The sequence below is a fragment of the Puma concolor genome, chromosome B2 (genome assembly GCF_028749965.1).
Source record: "Puma concolor isolate L17-30 chromosome B2, mPumCon1.1.hap2, whole genome shotgun sequence".
Lineage (NCBI taxonomy): Eukaryota > Metazoa > Chordata > Mammalia > Carnivora > Felidae > Puma > Puma concolor.
In genome coordinates, this window is record NC_141671.1 from 150983191 (window position 1) to 151008240 (window position 25050).

At 53.8% G+C, this 25050-nt stretch overlaps 1 protein-coding gene and 1 long non-coding RNA gene across 2 annotated transcripts in view; both read right to left on the reverse strand.

The window, feature by feature from the left end:
- Positions 1 to 20932, reverse strand: part of PDE10A (phosphodiesterase 10A) — a 625228-nt gene extending 604296 nt beyond the window's left edge. Inside the window, exon 1 of the mRNA XM_086708295.1 lies at positions 20438 to 20932. Coding sequence (XP_086564421.1) covers positions 20438 to 20546 — 109 coding nt within the window. The 5' untranslated portion in view covers positions 20547 to 20932. The remainder of the gene's footprint in view (positions 1 to 20437) is intronic.
- Positions 8707 to 10635, reverse strand: LOC147581361 (uncharacterized). The gene is made up of 2 exons (XR_015251715.1): positions 9874 to 10635; positions 8707 to 9840 (listed from the first exon to the last, which is right to left on the reverse strand). It is a non-coding gene; the product is annotated as an uncharacterized LOC147581361 (long non-coding RNA).
- Positions 20933 to 25050: the final 4118 nt, after the last annotated feature.

Below are 25050 nucleotides of genomic sequence, written 5' to 3' on the forward strand. Positions count from 1 at the left end.
AATTAAAAAAAAAAAAAGAAGCATGTATTATTACTAACAATCACAACTGACATTTACCCGTTGCTCCTCTGCTGGTCAATGTGCTAAGCTCTTCACATGAATTATTCTCTTTAAGGCGATTTGACTGCAGTGCCCAGCAGGGTCCAGCGCGACACCACTTTGCTCCGGGACCTCCCTCCTAATTAAGGACTTGCCGCCCAGGGCGCTGTGGCTGGGCCTTTGTGAGGATAAAATGAGTGACCTACAGGAAATACAGCCCCTGGCCTCTAAGAGCTTAAAAGCTTTTGAAGGAGGAAAGCTTGTTCGGAGACAAATAATAATACAAAAGCTAGCAGCAACCGTCTTTAAGACAGATTTGTTCTGTCTTCCTTAGAAATACTGTTCGACGGGATCCGAATTAGGCCCGTGCCACCCTGGAGACCCTGGCTTACAGTCTAGTTCTTTCTCAGGGCGCCTGGGTGGTGCATCCGACTTCGGCTCAGGTCATGATCTCACAGTTCGTGAGTTCGAGCCCCACATTGGGCTCTGTGCTAACAGCCTGGAGCCTGCTTCGGATTCTGTGTCTCCCTCTCTCTCTGCCCCTCTCCTGCTCATGCTCTTTCTCTCTCTCAAAAATAAACATTAAAAAAAAAATCTAGCCCTTTCTCTCATCTCTGCGCTGCTAGGGCTGGAAGGTAGAGATGCCAGGTGGGGGGTGGGGGGTGGGGGGTGGGGGGTGGGCAGTGGCCGGATCCCAAGGCACAAAAAGGTCTTTCTCAGCTCACGTGCACACGAGCAAAGTACAAAAAGGCCCACGATGCAAGAGAAAGCCGAAAGACACTCTTATTCTACAGGAACAAGGCACGACAAATAATTACCCTTTGGCCTAGTTTTATTTATTTTTTTTTATTAAGAAAATTTTTCTTTAATGTTTATTTTTCAGAGACAATGCGCGAATGGAGGAGGGGCAGAGAGAGAGGGAGACACAGAATCCGCAGCAGGCTCCAGGCTCCGAGCTGCCAGCACAGAGCCCGACGTGGGGCTCGAACTCACCAACCGCGAGATCACGACCCGAGCCAAAGTTGGACGCCCCACGGACTGAGCCACACAGGCGCCCCTGGCCTGGTTCTAAAAGAAAGTTTCGCGTCCTCCAAAAATCCACAGGGTCTTGTTCCACGGTGTTTCGTCTTCCCTTTCAAAGTTCCAGCCGTACCCGAAACGCCAGAGGCTGCAGCTAACAGAGGAAGCGCGGGTCCCGGCCAGCAGGGCCCTCAGACCGGGCGTGGAGAGGGACACCGGCTGGGCTCGGGCGGTGTGCACGGCTCGGGCGTGCTGCGCTTCACTTCTGAACGCAACAGGATTTCAGGCTCAACACCTCTGCCTCCGGCTGTTCTTGGCAAACGGCATACATACATAACAGAGCGAGAAGTCTGCAATATGCTCGGCAGACTTAGACGCCAAGGTGAGGCCATTCCTAAAGAATGTTCGGCTCCCCGTTTCCACCCAATGGTTTCCAGATTGGCGTGCAAGGAGCTGCCTCGTCCAGAGCTGGGTGGGGTGGGGACAGGAGGAGCCAGGGACAGGACAGGACAGCACAGGACAGGGCTGGGAGGAAACGAAAGGTCACGTCCAAGCCCTTGGCTTTTATCTCCGTCTGGAATGATTTGGTGAAGATAGAAGAAAAAGTTTCAGTGTTCCCGCCATAAACATAACGAGCCCTTTATAATGAACCACGTCCTCCTCGTGAAAAATGTTACACAGCATCCTGTGTGGATGAAGTCAGAGAGACACGCTAACTGGCGAGACGTTGCATTCGTTGGGGGAGATTGGCGATCCGCGGGGCGTCTGTGGAAGGCGGCCTAGAAAGTGGATTCCCTGAAAAAGATTCCATCCAGAGCCTCTAGTTTTTGGGGAAAAGAACATGAAGAGGGTAGTTGAATACTTTGGGCAAGGAAGGCTCAAGCTTGGCTCCCAGGGACGGGCCGGACAGCTCAGGACAAGTCCCAGCCTCTCTGCCTGCTGCCCCCTCGGGTGTGCGCCTCCTGGACGAGCGGCCAGGCCCGGGGATGGGCAGAAGCGGCCAGCCCCACACGCTCAGCGGCCACAGAGCACACTCTGCCCTTCTCCACTTGCACCGTAGTCAGCGGGGGCACATGCCCCCCACGCGCAAAGGCAGGGTAGGGTGCGGCAAGGAAGGGGGGCCCTGAGACGGAAGAGTGACAAGCCCAGCGCCCGGGGCTTCCTGCACATACGAGGAGCTCACTTAGGGATGTGCCGCCCTGGAAGGCCAGGAGAGGAGGGCGGGGAGCAAGAGAGCAGGTGAGACTGACAAGAATCAGTGACGGCCACACGGGAGAAAAATCGAATTGTCAAGGTGAAAAGAGAATTAATAACGGCTGGCCAGCGTACAAAGACCCGAGCAGTGGGCGCCTGGGGGGCGCCGTCAATCAAGCGTCTGACGCTTGGTTTCAGCTCAGGTCATGAACTCACAGTTGGTGAGTTCCAGCCCCATGTCGGGTTCTGCGCTGGCAGCGTGGAGCCCGCTTGGGATCGATTCTCTCTCGGTCTCTCTGGCCTCCTCACTCGTGCTCTCTCCCTGTGTGTGTCTCAAAAATAAACATTTCAAAAAATAAGAAGAAAGACCCAACGTGTGCAGTGGGGGGGAGGGGGGGTGGCGCAGAGCACCCCTACTGGGGCACGGGGCAAGGGGAAGAGGCCACATCTCAACCCACGGCGGCACGCTGTTTGCAGCGGAGGGAAAGCATTAAGTCCGAGGTCTGCTGACTGCAAACGGGACAAAATGCTGAAGCCACACCTAGACGTGTCTTCGTCCAATTTCAGAGCACTGGTGACCAGGACGGGCTGGAGGTTGCGAAAAGATGGGGCAGGGAAGAGCCAGACATCCAGGAAGATGTTTAACAGAAGGCAGCAGGCAGGGGCCCCACGGGCGCAGGTGCACAGCGCCCACAGTTGGGTACTCAGTCCTCATCACGGAGGTGCTCACGCCCCCGCGCCCCATGCCCCCCACCCCGGGATGAAGACAGAGTCAGGACCCGGGATTCCGGCCCGGCCTCGGGTCCTGGGATGAGATCGCATGACGACTCCCCGCTGGCCAAACGGGGTCCCGTCCTACTTGACCAGGGGGCAACAGCCACCTAGAATGGTCGCATGGAAACGCTGCGCGTCCCTTAACGGGAGGCGCACATTGTCACAGCAAGCGAGTGGGGCCGGGTGGCAGGGACACTGCCGGCTTCTCACGGGACTGGAGCTTTACCCACAGACAGTGGCCAGGCCGCCCGCCTCTCCCCGCCCGTGTCTGCTTGGACGGGCCCCCCAAGGCTTGGGAAACTACGAGAAGGGGGTCTGCCACCCTGTGCACCCAGCGCCCCCCAGTTTGCCACCACAGGCTGTGCGGACGTTCCCTGGGCTGGACGGCGAGGCCCGGAATCCATGGCCGAGTGGCCGGAAGAAGCGTGGTCCCAGGGGAGGCACGCCGTCTCGGAGGGAAGCCCAGGGAGCCCGTCGTGAGTTCTCCTTTCCAGAAATCCCCAAAGGTCTCTGTGGCCTCGATGCACGTCTTCTCTGTCCGGGCACGACGTGTGCTGACGAGGCGGTCTGGGGGCAGGGCAGGGGGCACCAGCTCCAGAGGGCAAGCAGCACCCCTGCCTGCACACCACACACCATACAGCACCCCAGGCCCTCTAGTCAGCACGACTGCCGCTCCCAGGGTCTTGCCCTTGAAGCTCTGCACTGGACACCTTACACGCGGGATTTCAAATCCTCACGACCACCCTGTGGCCCAGTATTATTACGACAACAGCACAGACACACGGACAGACGGGCAGACCGAGGCTCAGGGCGTAAGCGCCCGAGGCTCGGAAGCTGGCAGCGACGTGCGTGAGGTCTGGGTCCCGATTCAGCGTTGCCTGGCCACACAAGTCAGGTGGGATGCACGTTCGGACAAATTCGCGGAGCAACGTGCTTTCCCGTGGGCCCTGAGAAAGGATGTGATCGGGTCTGGGGTCCGTCTTTCCAGACTCTAACCGCCTGACACAGAAGACGGGCCTCGCGTGCTCTGTACGTTGGTTAAAGCGTCTGGATGACGCTCGTCACAACTTGAGCTCCCGGATGGGCCGTGGGTGATGTCATATCCGGTCCTGCGAGAGCCAGGTCAGGTCAGCTGTCTCTGTCCACGTCTTTAGGCACCCGGATGCAGACGCCAGTGAGGGGCCCCAGGCAAGGACAATCAAGACCCCGGCCACACTCCCTGGGTGGAGAGAATCTGCCTGCCTGCTTTCAGTCAAGCCTTTGCGCCCTCAACAGAGACACGTGTGACCAGCAAGTTGCCTGTCGACTGCGCCCCACGGTTTATGCGTGTGCTGCACAGTGGCTTTGATGATTGCATGCTGAAATGCGAAACAAGCACGCACGCACACACATCCCTGGGCTGTAACTGCTCTAACGACCTGATCCTAGACATGAGGTCATGCACCAGCAACGATAATTTTTCAGATGTTGACAAAAATGCAACCAACCTTTCCGTCCTCTGAAAGGCAAGTTTTCGAGTAATTGATCAAGAGCTGTGTTGGTGTCCTCCCCCCTCCCCCCTGTCTCCCACCTTCTCACACACACTTTTACACAAGGAAGGACCAACAACGTCTCTAATGGTGACCCAGGGCAGCTGGAAGTCTGCGGCTGTAAAACAGGGCTGTCTTGTTCCCTGTCTGGACAGCGCATCGGTCTCTAGAACAGCACCCGGGACGCCATCTCGTCCGACGCTCCCGCGGGCCTGGCGTGTGCTACCTTCACTTTCTTAGGGGGTGACTTGGTATTCCAAAACTTTTTTTTTAACGTTTGCTTATTTTTGAGACAGAGCGCGAGCACAGGACGGGCAGGGAGAGAGGGAGACACAGAATCCGAAGCGGGCTCCAGGCTCTGAGCCGTCAGCACGGAGCCCGACGCGGGGCTCGACCTCACCAATCGCGAGATCACGGCCTGAGCCGAAGTCGGACGCTTAACCGACTGAGCCCCCCAGGCGCCCCTGGATGTCTTCGTATTTCAAAAGACAACATGAGCGGCACAATTCCTGGTTCAAATCCCAGCTGCGAGCTGCGTGATAGCACAGGTTATTTAAATCTCTGGGTCAAAATTTTCTCAAGTGGGAGGACAAAGTATGGCTCAGAGGCCTGTGGTGGAAAGTTTATTGGAAGCATCAAGCAGAAAAATACACAAATGGCTTTACCACTAAAGAAAAGGGCCCGGAAGGTAAACGACCCAAAGCCTGCTGCTGAGGAGCGTTGGAAACCCACAGGCACACCTGTGACCGGCAGGTGACCGCGTAGATCCCCTCCCCCGGTTTTTTAACGTGGGAACTCCAGGCCTCACTTCCCTGGCCCCTTGGGGCAGGCCTCTCGCCTGGCTGGGCTCTGAGGGCCAGATTCACACACCCCCCCCCCCAGGTCACAGCAGGTCATCAGGGAAGAGCAGAAACCATACAGCCAAGTGTGTCAGCTACACAGAGTCACCTGGTTTCCTGGCAGGTGAAGACGCACGCACGCAAAGACAGTGACCTCTTGGTTTGAAATCCACGGACGCGGAGACTTCTCTTAGTCAGCTGTCTCACTCTTTTCTCTCTGCTATTGCCAAGAAATTATTCATTTTACCTATAAACCTTCCCTGTAAAATTGAACTCGCTTCCTTGTTCTGAAACCTGCAGGTGCACCCGGGTGGCTCCGTCAGTGAAGCATCAGGTCGTGATCTCACGGTTCGTGGGATTGAGCCCCACGTCGGGCTCTGTCCTGATACCACAGAGCCTGCTTGGCATTCTCTCTCTCTCTCTCTCTCTGCCCCTTCCCCTGCTTTCTCTCTCTCTCTCTAACATAAATAAACTCCTACAAAATAATAAAACATAGGGAGAAAATCTGGGCGTAATGCATCTAAAATATTCACAACTAAAAAACGTCAAGCCAGCTCCACTGAAGTGACACCAGGATTTACCACGAGACTAGCGGTGACCCCTCCCTCTAGTCACCAAAGACGCACAGCACACTTAGGTGCCAGCCGTGCTGGGCACAAGGGATCCACAACTGTGTAAGACACGGTCCCTATTATCAAGCGGTGCCCAGTTCGGAAGGGGGGCGGCCTTGTACGCAAATAATCACTAGACAGATGTGCGAATGAAATAACAGCTCAAGTATTTCTTCGGCATCTGTTTTGTTCTGGACACGCAGATCCACACACGCAATCAGCAGAGGAATGTCTTAGGAATGCTGGTAAGACGTAGGAAGGACCGGAAAACAGAGGGAACACTTTGTAAAGGGGAGGCTGTTTTGCGGGAGAGGCAGAGGCGGCGGGACAGAGACGTGGCGCCAGCGCCCGGGGGGTCTGGGACGTGTGACTGGGACGGAGGCGGTCAGCGAGGAGGTGGGGGAGGGGGGCGGATGAAGGACCCGTTTGCCGAACTCGACCCCGGAGACTGGCCACCGCAGGGTTCACAAGGGCACCATACGGACGGCCTTCATTTGAGAACGCCCTGTCCGGCCGTGCAGAGTGCGGACAAGAAGCGGGTGCACCCGGGCTGGGACCCGGGTCTTCCGGGTGAGAGAGGATGAGGGACAGAACTAGGGCGGCAGCAGCGGGGACGGTGTAAGTGCCCGGAGGACGGAGGTGCCGAGGAGGCAGAACTTACACGATCGTCACGAAGAGGGACGACCCGAGGTTTCCGGGCTGGGCGGCTCGGTGAATGGCGTGGGGTGGGGGGGGTGCAGCTGCTCCGGGCAGACACAAGGTGAACTACGGAGTGCGCGGCACAAAGGCGGGCGCAGGTGTAGGGGACCGAACGTGGAAGCGCGGCGCTGCCTGGAGCTCTGGAGGCAGCTCCCGCAGGTGTATCAAAACGGAGGCGGGGCGGCTCCCTCGTCTGGAGCCCAACTTTCCTCTGGGGTTGCGCCCTCCGTGACATCGCAGAGACACGAGAGGCAGAAGAAAGAGAAACGTCAGGGGCGTTTTCCCCGAGAAACGACGCCTCTGTTTTAATGGTCGGGCCCGGGCTCCAGCTCTGCCCCGGAGAAAGCCCAGCGATCGCGCTCTCTGATCAGCTGGTACGCACTTGTGCACAGGTGAAATGATGAAGGATCCCTGGGTTTCCTTAAATGGGTAAACGGGTGGGTGGCTGTTTTCTCCACAAAATCTGCCCCCTCCTAGGTGTCACGATAGCATTCCCCGAAATCCTGCTCTGCTCACCTCCCCAATATGTAACGTGTACGTGAGTGTCAAACACACCAAGGGGGAATCCGGGCACAGACGCTTAGCGGTCCGGGCACCCAACACGGAAATCCCAGGTCAGAGGACCCTGTGGGAAAAGAGAATAGCAGTCACCCAATGTCCTCTGTGACATGTCCCTCATCCGACGGAAATGACGGAGAAGGAGCAGCAGACGTCTGCTCTGAAGAAGGCATCGGAGACACACACAAGGCAAAGATGACTCACCAAGAGGCATGACAGTCGCGGGGGGATTTACAGGGTGTACGAGCACGAAAGCCAGGCTTCCATAAAACAAATGCACACTCGTATTTTATAAAACATCCAGATCCAAGCCTATCCGGGCACATGGGACGGAGTCATTCCCAGTGGTGAAGCGTAGGCAGAAAGCCTTATTAACACGCCCAGATGACAGTAAGATCTGTCACATGACCCTCTGCCACGGTGGCCGTTTCCTACCCAAAGACCTGTGCAGAAAATGGGTCAAAGATACCGATAACTTTTTGGCCAAGAGCAGAATCAGACACGCCACGCCAAGGTGTCTACCGTGGTGAGGTGTCGTGGCAGACAGGGAGAGAGGGACCGAGTCGCAGGGATTGTCTAGGTCACCTGGCCTGACCAGGTGGCGTGGGAAACCTCAGTCATACCTAATCGGGGGCTTCCTTGTGAACGAGGAGCTTTAAAACGTTTTGAAGCAATGGGGCACCTGGGGGGCTCAGTCAGTTGGGCGTCCGACTTCATAATCTCACGGTTCGTGCGTTCAAGCCCCGCGTCGGGCTCTGTGCTGATGGCTCAGGGCCTGGCACCTGCTTTCGATTCTGTGTCTCCCTCTCTCTCTGCCCCACCCTCGCTCACGCTCTGTCTCTCTGTGTCTCAAAACTAAATAAACGTTAAAGAACATTTTTAAGTGTTTTGAAGCGATTAAAAGATCAAAAGTAAAAACTCACACGAGGGGCGCCTGGGTGGCGCAGTCGGTTAAGCGTCCGACTTCAGCCAGGTCACGATCTCGCGGTCTGTGAGTTCGAGCCCCGCGTCAGGCTCTGGGCTGATGGCTCGGAGCCTGGAGCCTGTTTCCGATTCTGTGTCTCCCTCTCTCTCTGCCCCTCCCCCGTTCATGCTCTGTCTCTCTCTGTCCCAAAAATAAATAAACGTTGAAAAAAGAAAAAAAAAAAAAACTCACATGAATATATGCATCGGAAGTAGAAAGTCACGTGACAAAAAGTCTACCTCCAACATCCACTCTCAATGAAACTGTTATCAGAAGCCCTGAGGCAAAGCTGGGGAAGGAGGTGAAGCCCGGGGTGTGAAGGGAGTTTTACGGTCCGTGGGAATCCCGCTCACGGTTGGATACAGGCGTGTGATGTGATCGGGTTTGCATTTAGGAATAATCACCCCGATGAGGTTTCCTTGTCTCTACCCAAAGGCCAGCAACTCGGTCTGTGCGAAAACAAAAGACGCAGCCCCACAGTCTTTATCAGCATTTTTTAGTGACATTCTGGAAGTATCAGGCAGTGCAGTCAGATGAGGAAGATAAAGGCATCACACGTGGGAAAGGAAGCTCAAATCACCATTATTTGTAACTGACTACCTGGGACGCTTGAAAAAATAATCTGAACAACAAATGTAAACGACACAAGAGTCAGCAAGGTAGCGGAGCACAAAATCAGCATGCAAATACCCTTCGTCCCTCTCCGTCTTTCTCTTCTTCCTTTTCTCATTCCTGAATAATTCAGTCCTCAAAAGCCGTTAGACGGGGCCAGACAGGCAGCTCGGCCAAGGCCAAGGGCAGCGCTGTGCTGGACTGGATCTTCGAGGTGCAGCCAGGACGTGTGTGGCACGTGTCCCCACGGGGAAGCGAGGGCAGCAGTGAGGGGAGAAAGTTCATCAGCTAGCATGGGTGGAGATACAGCCAGCCGGGTGTCTCGCTATCAGAGAAGACAGTGGGAAAGGAAAAATCGAGAATGCGCCCTGAAACAGTGGTTTGGAACGGAAGTGTTGGTAAGAACTCCCGGTTCTGAATACAGATAAATATAGGAAAGACTACAGATGCGAACGTGTTTATACACGTGTGTATGTCTCAGTCTCTCTACATAGCGAGATACACAGAAAGAGATCAAGACGTGAGGTGGACGTGTGTGTGCCCAAAGGCGCAGAGGTGACCTTGAGGCAGCCTGCACTAGCCAAATCTAGGGTGACATGAGCTTCAAAATAATAATGGCTGTAATGCATGATGACCTGTAAGAGACCAAGACTTCAAACTCATGTATATCAACAAGTGAATGAGTGGAAAAGGAAGGAGTTTGAAAAGGAAAAGAGTATTTGCAGGATCGAAGTACCTTCCCACAATTCCTTACTGCTCAGAATGGAGGGGAGAGGGGATGCTTAACTTTGCGACAGAGAAAACTGCAACACGCTACCCTAAACAAGAGATCCAGCCGTCAAGGTGGACGTCGTCAGTTACAGGGTAAATCTAATTCCGGGGCCACCTGTCAAAACACAGTGAGAGGAACACAGCATGGTTTCTGTGATGTTCCTTCCGGCAGGGCAGAGCCTGGATCTACCTTGAGCACACATCAGAACTAACTCAAACCAAGAGACATTCTGCAAAACACCTTACTCGTTATCTTTAAAAACACCAAGGCAGGGCGCCTGGGTGGCTCAGTCCGTTGAGCGTCTGAGTTCAGCTCAGCTCATGATCTCCTGGTTCGCGAGTTCGAGCCCCACGTCGGGCTCTGTGCTGACAGCTCAGAGCCTGGAGCCCGCTTCCTATTCTGTGTCTCCCTCTCTCCCTGTCCCTCCACCACTCGTGCTGTCTGTCTCTCTCAAAAACTAAATAAACATAAAAAAGAAATTTTTAAACACCAAAGCGATAAAAGTCTTTCAAACAGCTCCAGACTGAAGGAGACTAAAGAGAAGACAAATGCACAGGTAGGTCTGGACCTGACCCTTTGCTATTAAGGATATTATTAGAACTGCTGGAAAACGTGAGCGGGGTCTGGAGGTTAGATGGCAATGAGAGACCAATGTTTGGTTCTAGTTTTTGACGGTTGTATCGCATTCGTGTAACAGCCAGCCCTGGTTTGTAGAAAGTGCACACTAAAATGGTCAGGGTGATGGTTCCGGTTAAAGAAAGCCTTTCTACTGTACTTCAACTTTTCTGTAAGTTTGAGATGGTGTCAAGATTTAAAAAGCAGTTTAGGGGCGCCTGGGTGGCGCAGTCGGTTAAGCGTCCGACTTCAGCCAGGTCACGATCTTGCGGTTCGTGAGTTCGAGCCCCGCGTCGGGCTCTGGGCTGATGGCTCAGAGCCTGAAGCCTGTTTCCGATTCTGTGTCTCCCTCTCTCTCTGCCCCTCCCCCGTTCATGCTCTGTCTCTCTCTGTCCCAAAAATAAATAAACGTTGAAAAAAAAAAAAAAATTTAAAAAGCAGTTTATAGGGGCACCCGGGTGACTCAGTCGGTTAAGCGTCAGACTCTTGATTTCGGCTCAGGTCATGGACTCAAACCTCCTGCGATTGAGCCCCGAGTTGGGCTCTGTGCTGATAGCGAGGACCCTGCTTGGGATTCTCTCTCTCCACCTCTCTCTGCCCCTGCCCTGCTCTCATGTGCGCACACACACTCTTTCTCTCAAAAGAAATAAATAAACATTGAAAAAAAAATCAGAAGCGGTTTATAAAAATAGCATTCACCACACACAAGAAACTAGTCTAAAAAAATTAATGGGAAAAATAATTCCATTTATAAGACCATACTTAAGAATAAATTTAGAGGAAACAGGCAGAATCCATATGAAGCAAAGTGGGAAATACTACTAACCGCCAAAAAAGCAGACATTTTAAATTATATACCTTTTGTGTCTTTCCAATTTTTACAAATTACATTTACTTTTTATTCAACAGCAAATTTTAGGGGCGCCTGGATGTCTCAGTCGGTTAAGCGTCTGACTTTGGCTCAGGTCATGATTTCACAGTTCGTGGGTTGGAGCCCCATGGGGGGCTCTGTGCTGACAGCTCGGATCCTGGAGCCTGCTTCGGATTCTGTGTGTGTGTCTCTCTCTGCCCCTCCCCTGGCTCATGCTCGCTCTCTCTCTCTCTCTCTCTCTCTCTCTCCCTCCCTCAAAAATAGATATTTTAAAAAATTAAAACAAAAAATTTTAAAAATTACAGCAACAAAGATAGCACGTGGATGCAAATATGGCCGGAACAAGAATTTTCAGCGGGCCCGGCTTCAGGGAGGGCTGGTCTGAAAACATCTCTTCTAAACTTTGGATGGCTTCCATGAGACGGCTCACTTAAGGGCTGGTGTTACACATTCTTATCTTCCTGTAAAGACTGAAAATTCCTTAAGGGCTGGGAAAAATGCTCCCCTGGCCACCAGTAGCCAGGGGGTCGGTACTTTGTGCACAGGAGGCATGAGACTGTGTGACAGTGAACTCGTTCTCTTTTCCCTCTCTCGATCCGAACTCACACCCAGATTGTTACTGGGGCCTCATCAGTTAAGAACCAAGTGGGGTGGAAAGGGAGTAAAACACCAGTAATGTAAAGCCTCTAAGTTTTAAAAAGAGAGCTAGAAAGTCTCAATCATCAGACCCGGGTTCTGACAACCACGGCTGTTCCACACATTTCCAAAGATTATTTGGCATTAATTTCTGCAGATTGGCGTGTGTGGGCAGCCACAAAGCTTTTCTTTATTTATTTCATTATTTTACCTCTTTACCTATCAAACCTAGACTAGCCAGATTTCGGCACTTGAAGTGGAAAAGTAAAGAACTGTATGTACCCACTGCATTTAACTTGAAACATTTTAAAGCATAAAATAACAAGTGATCCCTGAAAATGTACCCATGGCGTAAATACCGGGGGCTAAAGTCCAGCCTCCTGGGGTTTGAGGGCGTGAAAACCTACGCTCTGTATCAGTGGAAGCCTAAAGGACTCTCACTCGAAAAAAATAAAGAAAAGGTAAATACTCCCCAAGCACATATAGATTGAGAACCAGATGTGACAAGTTTTCAAGAGCACAGAAATGGTTTTAGAGAGGACAGTGTGCCTTTCGCTCTGCGGTGGACGGTGAAGCTGTTTTTGCTCCTCGGGGAATCGAGGACTCTGGCTCCCGGTGGGGACTGACACCTGCCTGGGGGGGGAAGGGTTCACACCGACTGCTCCGATCCGCCCTGGACCTTCTCATCTGTCTTCCTGGTTCCTTTCCTCCTCCCTCTCCCCATGCTGGGTTCCAACGCGTGGGTTCCTGTCTCAGATGTTAACGTAAAGTCATTTGCCGTCTACCTACTCTGTGCCCATCCCTGGAAGAAAAACAGGAATGATGAGTTGATCGGGCTCTTAATATATATATTCTTTTCAATCTAGCTGGGGAGCCACGGCCTCACACGGAAACAACCTTCGATGCACAATCTTGGAGCCACCCTGGAAGTGGCTCGGGGCAGGGCTGCCTTGGTCAGCGATGTGACAGACCGGGGGGGCAGAGGCCTTGTAGATGCTGCCCCGTTAACGCATTCCCAAAGGACAGGGCCCTCCGGGTCACAACCCTTTGTCCAAAGAGACTTGCTTTAATTTACTGTTTTTCACCAAGAGGCCACAACAATTCTGGAGCTGTGGGACCGCCGTCACTAAGAGAGCTGCCAAATATGGTCTAGACCAGCGATTTTGTTCCTTTTTCAACTCCTAGGAAGAAACGTATTCTTAGAATACACCAAATATACACACAGGCCACTAAATAATACCTGCCCATTCTGCTGGACCCTCTGGCTCTCCTTGTCCTTCCCCTCCCCTCCCTCCCCTCCCCCTCCTCCCCCTCTCCTCCCCTCCCCTTCCTTTTCCCCACTTCCCCATCCCCTTCTGCCCCCCCTCCTCCTCTCCCTTGCACTCTCCCCATTCCATTGTTTTTACAAATCTGGTTGGGATTCACCAAAAATAGGTTTTGTGACTCCCAAGTAGGTTACTACCCACCGTCTGAGAAACACTGGGTGAGGGCAGAGGACAGGCTGATGATGGGGTGGGGAGAAGACCCATCATCGCCAGGAATGCCCGCATGTGTGTGGAATGACTCGGCATTGCTTATTTGCAAACATAGCACCCCGGTTGTCCATGCAAGGTGTTTGTTCTTTATCGCAATCCCTCCTCTTGGCTATCCGGTCAATTCCCTTCTTCGGTAACACGACAAAATTTCTTGACAAAACTTAAGCATGCTTGCCTATGTATTATCTGCCTCGTAAAGAAGTCATCGAAGCAAAGCAAGTTCTGGTATTTTCTACCACCTCCAGCACACTACTTGATTCAGTCTATTACATTTTTAATTAATTCTTAAATAACGTTATAAAGGTTTACGGCAATTTTGAAATTGCTTTCCCATGCCGTGTATAGACCATCACTAGTAATTCGTGCAGAGCGGCTCATCAGTGCACATTTGTAAGGTTTCGTTTCTTCAAGTTGCCCCCCCCCCCCGCCCCCGTGCGTACATATTTGCCAAGTGATAACTCATTACTCTACAGCGTTTCCCTCTTCTCTAGAATCTTTCAGGCCAATGGAAGGAAGAAGCGTCTGAACACTATTGAACCGGTCCCCAAGCCACACGGGACGTGGGCGGCGCCTGGGACCCCACCGGAGCTCCAGACTCAGGAGGGGAAGGTGCCACCACTGGGGGAGATGGCCCTGGCCTCACGGAGGAGACAGAAACTCCGAGGGGATCCACGGATGCTTCAAGTTGCCACAGAGAGACACCGAGCGGAGAAAGGAGCCCTCAGAAGAGGAAGCTTCGTAAGCACTCTTGGAAGGTACTTGTCCTCTTAGCGGCAAGGTGCGCTACCCGGAAGGCAGGAAGGAGGTGAACGCAGATATTAAGGCCTCCCTGTGCGTCGCTATTGTGAGTTGACAAACCACGGGCTCCTCCATGATCTCCCTGGGTCTCCTTTAGGACACCCGTGGGGCCGACCTTCATGCCAAAGGAGAGTGTTTGTGCCTGATTCTACTAGAGAACCAAATTAGTGCTGGTGACTTCCTGCTGGGAGAAGGGGCAGGGGTAGGGCTGGCTGTCCTGTTTGATGCACCGTCTCGTGTCCTGCCCTCTTAGGGAAAGAGACCCCGCCCATCTCACTGTGCAAGAATGAGGAATTCCATCTCCGGACTAGTTCCTATTTTGGCTGGGCCAGCAGGCTCTCTGCTCTGGGGCGGAGGATCTCACCTGGCCTTGGCCTCGTTATCTGGGGGAGTGGGTGATGCAAGGAGCCAAGTCCAAGACTGTGGGTCCCACCCCTCTCCCCGTGACTGTCCCTCAAGTCCGTGTGCGGTTCCAGAACCTTCCTGAAAACCCCTTGCTCTGTACTTCCTCCTCTTCGGATTTCACCACCTGTCCCTGCGAGGAGCCTCAAGGGAGAGCTGAGGACACGGAGTCCACCTAGGGGCTCCCCTAAAAGTCCTCCTTCGCCTCTTTCTGTAGTACATTCTGTGCATCCTACATCCGCAGAAAAGTTCCGTGAAAAAGGGAGTGCAATCATTCATCTACACGTTCATTCAGCAAATATTTCAGAGCACTGAATGTTGCCAGGCTTTATTCTATCTTCTAGAAGTACACTGTAAAAAACAAACAAACAAGCAAACAAACAGAACCTTCTACCTTTATGAAAAACACATCTTCCTAGGGAGAGACAGGCAGGCCATAAAAAAAAAGGGAGCAAAATAAGAAAACTTCAGAGAGCATTTTTTCCTAGGACGTAAACATCTCATCGCCCAGTGATGACCCTGACCCTAACCCCAAGGTCATACCCATTCTCAAGGACCCTGTATGGCCAGCACTTAGCACTGGCCCAGTGCTAAATCCAAAGATGTCTGACAAACAGAATAAAATGGGATAAAATATACAGTAGCAGGAACATTGGATAATCCTTGTTGATTTTCTTTCTTCTGATGAAAGTCTAACCCTATTTTCAACGGCTAAGCACACGCGTGAGGCTGGCCCCAGCGTCACTCTCAGTGACTCCATGAAATCCTGCCATTGGCAGAATTTCAATGCCACTCTGAAATTCCTTTGCATTGCATTTCAGACAACTAAATAGCAATGACTTCAGAAACCTGACGATCAGACGGAAAATAACAGAAACTGGAGGAAATGGTCAAGAAAAGAGCTTAATATTAAGCAGCGGGTAGGACAGATGACCACACTAACAGTTGACAGAGGACTTTCCTTGGATGTTACAACAAATCACTCTTCCCCCTATTCTCCGGACCTTCATAATGAAGTTACACAACACTTACACTCTATAAGCCATTGTTGTTTATGCGTGTGAATTACCGCTTTTCTCATTGCACAGCCTCCTTTGTGATTTACCACTGAGTCCGGAGTCGGTACAATTTGTCCATTTCTTCACACAACCATAACCAAAGTCTTAGAGGTCTGACCCCCACCCCACCCCCCCAGGGTCATCCAATTCAACCTTCCAAAGTTAGGAGGAGGAAACAGACACGTGTCTGTTTCCAGACACGTGTAATTTCCTTTCTGGCCCAACTGAGCACTGACTCTTGGACTCCACTCTGCACCCTTGAACATCCCTTTCCCTGACTCCCTGCATCCTCTGTGGCACCGCCTGCACCACACTGGCCTCTCTGCTGGGAGCCAGAGAAACTAACAGAACTGAAAAGCCGTCTCAACTGTCGCTCTTTGCTATCAAACCTCTGTAAGAATGTTCTTTAACATCAATTCTTGGTCCAGAGGTCATAACCACTTCTTTTTTACTAATGATTATAAATCACCCTTTAAGAGAGTTTTTCTCATAATAAAACAGTCTCATCAATTATTTTTTAGAAATTGATCTGTTAGGAAAAAAGTCATTCCAACTAGTTTTGGGGGTCATGGAGATGCAAGGCAGCTACCAACCTAGATGTTTATTTACCTTCTGAGTTTTAGAGCCACAGAATTGATAATACTCCCCCTGCCTCCAGTTCCAGATGCCCCCCCAAAACCCACGATCCATTAGTGACACAGAGAAGCCACAAAACCCGAATGCCTTTGTGATGTCAAAATGGTACACAGAGGAAGTAACATGTTTGGTTCAGTCATTAACTCATCAGATGAAGGAATAGCTACCCGTAGATGGTTTCCCGCAGCTCAGGAAGTCTGGGGAGTGTAAAATATGAGTAGACCATAGTCCTGTGCAAACCTGCCCTGCTTCCCCTCTACACAGAGCCCGCCCCCCCTTCAGGGGACTCTGCCGTGGTGGGAATCTGGAAAACTGTGCCAGATGGGGTCTTAACCAATTTCATCAAAAATAGAAACTACTTATTTTTAAAGGGAATGCAATAGTGAACAGTGGACATCATTTTCATCCAAATATCATCCTAAAAGAAAAAAAGAGCAAAAACTAGAAGACGAAACGCTGCAGAACAATGAGGACGCAGACAGGAAGACAGACTCGGGGAGCCTACAGGGCCAGAAAGGTAGACTTCCCACCAGGACAAAGCTGGGCAAACAGGGCCTCCTGCTGTGTCTCAGGGCAGGGTGCCTGATGAAATGTCCTGTGGTCAAACCAGTTTCTAAGCAGACAGTAATTCCTCGGAAAGAAACTACCATAAAGAGAATGCAAAAGAGTGGGAAACTAAGAGTATCCGCCCGTGGAATGAGATCAATCAATAAACTTATTCAGTGTTTTCATCAGAGACTCTTCCCGTGCAGCCTTCAACACAGCCATCATCTTCACAGCTAACTGAACAATGGGACGTGGTCTTGGACAGAAGTTCAGAGCAACGAAGAAAAGTACAGGGCGCCTGGGTGGCTCAGTCGGTTAGGCATCGAACTTCAGCTCAGGTCATGATCTCACGGTTCGTGGGTTCGAGCCCCGGGTCGCGCTCTATGCTGACTGCTCAGAGCCTGGAGCCTGCTTGGGATTCTGGGTCTCCCTCTCTCTCTGACCCTCCCCCGTTCATACTCTGTCTCTCTCTGTCTTAAAAATAAATAAACGTTAAAAAAAATTTAAAAAAAAGAAAAGTACAAGCACAGTAAAACAAAAACTGTGGGCTGGCACTGTCTACCGGCACACCAAACTTCTCTTAGTTGGAAAGACAAAACTTTACAAAGTTAACATTGTATGCAAACATCTTTCATCAGTATAATCCGAACACGTGTTGGACACAGGGCCAGCTGGGATCCACGAGAGGACTATATCCTGACCGTGATTTTACGTGCGTGCGTGCACACACACACACACACGCACGCCAGGCACATGTGCGTGCGAGTGCACACGCATGCATGCATGTCAAATAATTTCAATGGGCATGCAAAGAAATGTTCAGCCAACGCTAGGACAATGCACTTCCTTCTCCTGTTTACTCAGCTAAATGAAATAGGATGGCGCGATCACAGTCAGGGAGAAAACCAAAGCCTTCCATGTGCCTTCACCATGACCCATTTACGACCTTGCCTGCATCCCCATAAGGAATCTCCTTTAGAGACACTATCAAGGGGGCAGGAGCCATTCGAACACAACAACCGGGAAAATACCCACACCTCCCAGCCAGGCCTGGGAACCGTGTGCACCTGGCATAGACCGGTGAGAGGTGAGGGCAGGAAAAGGCACAATGGATGTTTGTTCCTACATTCAAAGGTCCCACCACACTCTCTCCAGGTAGCCTGCATGCTTATCAGCTATTTAAAACTTTGGATCAATGCACCCTGCTGACAGATGGTCTTGTAATCCATGCCTACCACTGGAATTTAATTTCCAATCGCCTTAACTTACCACATGCTATATCATATGCTCTCAATGGTTAAAATGAACAAACACACTGGCCTTCCGAGTTGTGGAAACTTTTAACAGAAGCCCCTTCTGATAGTCAAGGTCAGCAAGACGGATGTAAATATTTTTCTCTATTCTTCCGTGTGCACACTGTCAACTTTGGCCAAGAGGTCCAACGGAAAAGACAAGAACAGCACTGAGTGCGGAGGTGGAGGACATCCAGTTCCTTAACCACGGGGGTGAGGGTCTTTGCACGTTTCAGCGCACGCGCATCACGCGTGGCTCACAACCGTTTTCTCCCGGCCTCCCCATCTCCCACTGTCAAGGTGTGCACAGCCATAAACTCTACCATATAGGCAGAAGATATGTTTCCCCCACCTGGGGCGTGTGCCCGGCTACCATTTCCCAAAGAAACGCATTCACAGTAATACAGTAGTTGAATGTTTACACTCTTAATGGTTTCTACAGTTACATACTCGCAGGCAATTATCAAGTGGCATTTTTTATTTGCCAAATACAAAGGATACGGTAAAATCATTAGAGATTTTTAAGCCCTAAAACAAAACCAATCTGTAGAACAGGTCATTCCAAAATTATTATAATCTCGGAGTAATATGGATGCGTTCTGTTCCCGGTCCCGACCTGCAAAATATTCCCAGCAAAGGAATGTAGAAATTATTTGCTGTTAGTACAGGACCTCCACAGCCTACCTTTTTAAATGCCAAAACCATGCGTTTCAACAAAAAAAGACGAGACGCGTCTGTTAAGATACAACTCGTATTTCTTTTACAACTGGAAGACATGTATTCGTCAATTAGTAAAACGCTGTAAAATGCCCCCATGTTGTTATCTGCCATGATAATGATGTCATTTCCCATGGACGTCACTAGCAGCTTCACCAGAAGAACATGCTATGTATCTTTGAGAGTAACTCTCAGGTCAAACCCGGATGCCGGGTACACAGCTGATGAATTTGTCAGATACCCAAGGTGATACCAAATTATTCTCCTCAAAGACGGAAAACCACCGACCATTCAGATCCAGTCATTTGCCACATTTGCATTTCTTACCAAATGCCAGTTCTCCAGCAAAACGAATGTAAGAAACGTACTGACTTTTGCTCTAAGATCATAACTGAGCAAATAAAGTCAAAACATGGGCAGTCACGAAAATGCAACCCGTTTCCAGGTAAGCGGACAACAATATGCTCTCACCTATTTCTATTAAATCCCAGACGCACTGTCCAGGGACGGCCAACACCCGACCTCTGCTTTAAAATGCACACAAGCCGTGCAAAAGGTTCCCAGTGGGCCCAGAGATTCAGGTCTCGAGCGCAGGAAGGACTTTGGTGACTCTGTGTTTCTTATGACGTCAAGGGAGAAGAGCCATCAACTCCCATCTTGGAGACACACGCCCATGTCTCCCGGTGCTCTGCTCAGACCTGCGCCTGCCGCCGACCAAGACCACAAAGCTGAGTTCTGGAAAGCAAAGCCATCGCTCAAAACAACCCCTCCACCTGCCTGGATTCAGGTCACGCCCCCTGTCCTCTTCCACAGCTTAACCTACAGCAAAACATTTGCACCGGGGTCATCTTTCCTTTGTATTTTAATGACAGCCTAGACCGGGCTTGACTGGCTCCTTTGGGCCTGCTTTCCTCCAAATCCCCGATGCTTTCGGTGAAATGAAAGGTGTCTGTTTGGGTTTCTTTCCTGTGGAGACCAGACGCCCAGGTATTACTTTTGTTTCCACAGGAAACTGCCCTCTTCACTTTGTCCTTGCTATTATTCCAGGCAGAGGAGCACCCAACTGCTTTCATCACAACATCTCTCCTCGAAATCACAACACGTCACCCAATCTGCTTCAAACCTCCCCTCCAACTTCAGGAGAAAGCAGAGGGCCTGCCTGTGCAGGGGTGAGGATTCAGCATGACGCAACCCTCAGCCTGCCTGGATTGGAGAAGCATGGAAGAAGTCGACATCCTCCCTGCTGTCCCTCACCGGCCACAGACACTCAGGGACAGCCCTGGCACCCCACCCTCTCAACACAGGTGTCCAACACGAGCAGCCACGCAGCCCATACGTCCACAGGACAGCCGGTCACACCAGCACCCACGACAGCAGGGCAGGCGGAGGACCTGGAAAGGGTCGGCAGCCCCCAACCCACACCTCCCCGGCCTCCTCCTGCTCCTCTCCCCTCCCACCCCACCTTCCCTTGCTCTCCACAGAGCTTCAAGTTCTCCCCAATCTGGGCCTCCAGCACCGGCTGAATCAGCTCATCCCACCGTACCCCCAATTTCCTCAAGACACCAGTAAAATCCCATATGTGGGGAGAGAAGTCTACTCAAGTTGCCTTGACCCGGAAAGCTGTGCCGGAGAAGCTGGGCTAGAGCGTTCTGCAGAGGATCTCAACTCCTAGAGGCTTCCCGGCCGCCTCCTTCCCTCTCCTCCTCCCCCCTCCCCCTACCTTGCTCCGGGCTGCCTCGGCCCCCAGGCCGGGCACTGGGCTCCTCCTCTGGGCTCGGGGACTCTCCTCCACCTCCTCCACCCTCGAGGGCTTTGCGTTTCTTCGACATCTCTGCCCGGGACTGGGGCTTTGGGGGTTTCTTTCCTCACCCCGGGCCCTCCCCCCTCAGAGAGGAGAGCGAAGGTGGGGTTAGGTGGAGGGGAGCAAGCGCGACGGAAGGGGTGGGGAGTAGAGACCGGGGAGGGAGATGGAGGGCAGGGGACGCAGGGGAGGCAGGGGAGGCAGGGGAGGCAGGGGAGACAGGGGAGGCAGGGACTGGCGCACAGATCCCTCCGTTCAGCCGAGCAGCTCCACGTCTAGGGGGCTGTTGGCACCGGCCGGCTCTCTGCTTCCTCCTGCCTCTTCTTCTTTCCACTAGAAGGGTGAGCTGAGAGCGGAGGAGAGCTCAGCACCCAGAGAGGAGAGGCTCCTCGGGGCCCCTCAGCTGATTTCTTCCTAATCTGGGAGGGGGAGGGGGGGTTCCCTGTACTGGGACCCCTGGCCCTGTCCATTCATGAAAGAGCGGGGTGGGGGGTAGGGTGGGAGGGGGGACACTGTTTGTGATGTTTGGTGGGGGGTGCTTTCCATGGACTGCAAGGAAAATTGGGTGGAATGAAGAAAATCAAATGCTGCAGGGTGCGATACAGTGATGCCTTCAGGTGCTGGAGGTTCCGAACCCTCCTCCCGATGACATCACATAGGCTTTTGAGAAAGGGACTGGGGGGGGAGGTGGGGGGGGCAGAGGAGAGTGGCAGCAGAGGTGAGGGATGGAGAGAGGAGGAGGGGGATTTGCCCCCATCCAGAACTCCAGGGGGAAGCCAAGAAGGGAGGAAGGAAGGTGCTGGAACACCAGCAGCTCCTCTTGGCCGCTTCACCCGGCACCTGCCAGGCTGGCATCACGGGGCTGGAGGGCAGCCTTCGCGGGGAACTTGGAGCTGGAAACTCGGGCCAGGCAGTGGCCCGGAGGCAATCACTCAGCACCCGGAGTTGGCTGCAGTCTCACAGCCTTGAGTCTGGCTTCTACAGACTCAGGCTTCGTCCTCCCCCCTCCCGCGAGCCACTCTCCTCCGGAGCAGCCGTGTTCCCAAACGACACGCTCGCGCCCCATCTCACTGACGAAGAGGATGGACGGAAATGATGGGGGGCGGGGGGGGGGGGAGAGCCGGGGAAAAGGTTCGAATGAAGTTTTTCCGCACTCCCAAGGGTTAAATAATAGGTAAAAGCAACTATCAACTTACCCGCCAAAGTGTGCTGAGGCGCGGACCTGGTCTCCGCTTCATTTCAAGTTCCTGCCTTTGAAAAAGGAAGAGGGAAAAGGTGGGGCTGGCGGCGCCAGCCGGCCGGGAGCGCGGCGGGTCCAGGGCTCCGAGGAAAACTGCGCAAACCGAGTTGCCAGGCGAGGCCGGTGGCCCAAGTTCGGGACCTCTCCAAGAACGCTCGCTTCGGCTCCGCCAAGCAGGCATATTCCAAAGGCTTCGGGCACCCCGGCTTTCGCGCCGATCTTCTCAGAAAAGGGGGGGACAACTCTAAACGGGGTGTCACGGTCTTCTTTCCCTCCCTTCCATCTGGGGGTGTCGAGGGAAGCCGCGCTGAGCCCTCCAGGCGCCAAGGAGGACCGGTCCATCTCAGCCCATTCTCTCGGTGCTGCCGCAAGTTTGGACCCACACATCTATGCAGAACAGGAGTGCGAGTGTGCGCGCGTGTGTGTGCGTGTGTGTGTGTGTGTGCGCGCGCGCGCGTGTGCCAGCCCGTGTGCCGCGCACACTGGGCATCTGGGGGTGCATGGGCTCTCAGGAACGACTCTCCGCGGCTGCCTGGAACTTGGAGAGTTTTCCTTTAAGCCGGAGCCGCTGCTCGGACACCCCCCGCGTCCAACAGGAGGCGATGACGTCTGTAGCCTCGTTGCCAGACCGTCCCCAGGCTGCCGCTGCCTTCATTGACAGGAGCGGGCGCTCTCCGACGTCAGCAGCCGGACCTTTGGCAAGGCTGCTCCCTCGGAGACGGCTCCCACCCCCGCACCTGCCAGCCCGCCCCCGGGGCGGGGGGGGGGGGTGGGTAATGAAATCAAAGCCACCGGGGAGGGGGCCGGGGGACTCCGACCAGCCCTCTTTGTCCTGGAGCTCGGGAGTATATAAATAGTGCTGTCTCCAGCCAGACTTGCACCCCTTTGCACGCCCCCGCAGTGCCCCCCCCCCCCCGCCCCTTGTCACTTTGTATCTGGCTCGCTCGGCCTGGAGGGAGGCGGGGGAGGGGCGGGGAGTGGAGGCAGACGCGGCTTCTCTCCCTCTCCCCATTCATAGATTCGGTGGCTGGCGTGTCAGGGCCGCCCCGGGGCTCAGGGAGTCGCAGTGAATGGACTAATGCCCGCGCGCGCGGGGACCTCCACTCGGCGAGGTCGTCGCCTCTGCAGGGGGCGCTGCTCCCACGCGGGGACAACCACCCTCGCCGTGGGGCGGGGGCGGGCGGGGGGGGGGGAGATCCCAAAGGACCACCCTTCAAAGGCCAGGGGCCCGGCCTGCCCTGCCCCTCCAGCCCCAGGGGCCTTCCTTGCCAATGCAGTGCGAGCACCAAGAGAATGGAGCCAGGCTGGGCCGCGCGGTGAGAGTGGGGGTGCGGGACCCGCCAGGCCTGTGTGCCCCCCGAACTCCCAGACCTTAGCAACAGCCAGGGGAGCGGCCACGTGGCGCAGGGCAGCGGCTGGGGCCGGGGTGTCGCCTCCCTCTGCGCTCCTATGCCAACCCAAACCCGCTCGCCCTCCACCCGGAGCCCCCAGGGGTGCGCGCGCCTGGGTGGGAGTGCGGGGTGGGGGGCGCCCCAAGGGGCGGTTCCGCGGCCAAAACCCCGCTCAAGGGCATCCGTGGGCTTACGCCCCCCACGCGCAGTTGCCGGAGGGGGCCTGATGGCTGGGCCCACGCCCGCCCAGGGGAGCGCACCCACCCCCACCCCCTCGCTGGGCACCGCCCCGGGCTTCTCACCCAGGAACACGAAAGATTGAGTTCCGAGGCGCCCTGCACACCACAGGAGCCTCACCTGCGCTCGCAAAGGCTTCCACAAACGTGGCCAAAGTGAACCCGAACCCCTTTGCTTCCCCAAGACCCCCGAGCTGGGCCTGGGGACAGCAGGCAACCAAGAGTGTGGTGTCTGCAGAGACCTTCCCAGCCAGCGGTGGCCCAGCCTGTGGGAGAAGGCTCCTCCCGGGTGATCCTACCCAGTACACAGTCACCCTTCCACTTGGGCACTGCACCCCAGCCCCTCTTCCAGTAGAGGAAATGCCTTCACCGTCCCCCTCGGCATGGCCTAATCCCAAGTCATGTGCAGTTTGCTCTCCAACACACACACACACACACACACACACACGCCCTGGGCTCTCCTGCAGGAAGACGACCATCCGTAGCCCCTCTTCTCCCTCACCCCACCCAGCCTCTCTCCTGGTCACAACCAACAACACCCAGCCCGTGCCCTGGACTGGCTCTGGCTTCTCACCTCCCACCTGCTCTCGAACCAGCCCCAGTAACACTGTCTTAAGACATCTGCCTCAACTACTCAGAGAAACTCTGCTGTTCCCCCGGCCACCTGCCAGCTGCGCCACTCCGGACAAAGGCGAATTTTCAGTCCTCACTTCGTCTGACTTGCTAACCACACTGGGCAGAGTTCACGCTTCCCTCGCATCGACACGTCCTTCCCTCGGCCTTCAGGACACCACACTCCCGGGACTGCCTCCTCCCTTACTGGCCGTCCCCTGGGGTCGCATCTGTTGAAGCTGTATCTGCCCAGCTTCCTACTGTTGGAAAGACATATAGGCTGTATGTTGGAAGGCTGTAGGACTGGCCCACGGCCCCTTATCATGTCCCACGCCTCCAGCCCTGCTGCTCTCACTCAGCCCTCCCAGTCCAGTCCTATCTGAACCCAGAAGATGAGGCTGGACCCCCAGTCTAAGTGACACCTCCGCCTGGATGCCCGGAAGGCACACCTAACAGGGCTATAACTAGGTTCCGGATGTTACCTTCGCCCCAAACCTGCTTGTCCTGCGGTTTTTCCCACGTCGGTAAATGAACGAACGTTTCAACCTTTCTGCTGCCCTGAGGCCGAAAACGCTGCAGTAACAAGGACTCCTGTGTTCTCCTTCCCTCACGTTCCATCCACCAGCAAATTCTGTGCCCTCTACCTCTACATATGCCCGGATGCCAAGTCGCTACCTCCCCACTGACGCTCCCCCAATCTCACCTCCTGTCGGTCGCTGCTGTCTTTCCCGTAGAGTTCCAAACCATGTTCCTTCTCTAGGAAAAATCCCTCCAGGCCCGAGGAAGCGAGGTCCTCATAATGATCTGCCAGTCCTGCCCCCCTTACCCCCCATCCCCGGCCGTCAGGGCTTATGCCTCTTGCCTCCCAGCTCCGTGGTCCCCAGCCCCCCAGGCCTTTTCTGGCACCCACGTGGAGAGGTGCACACATGCCGATCCCTCTCTGGACCCTTCTGCTGCTGAATCCTAACTAGGCTCATTCTCTTCCTCACCTGTACCCGGGCATCCTCGGGAACCTCTAGGGGCCACCCTGCCTAAAACTTGAACACACTTCCT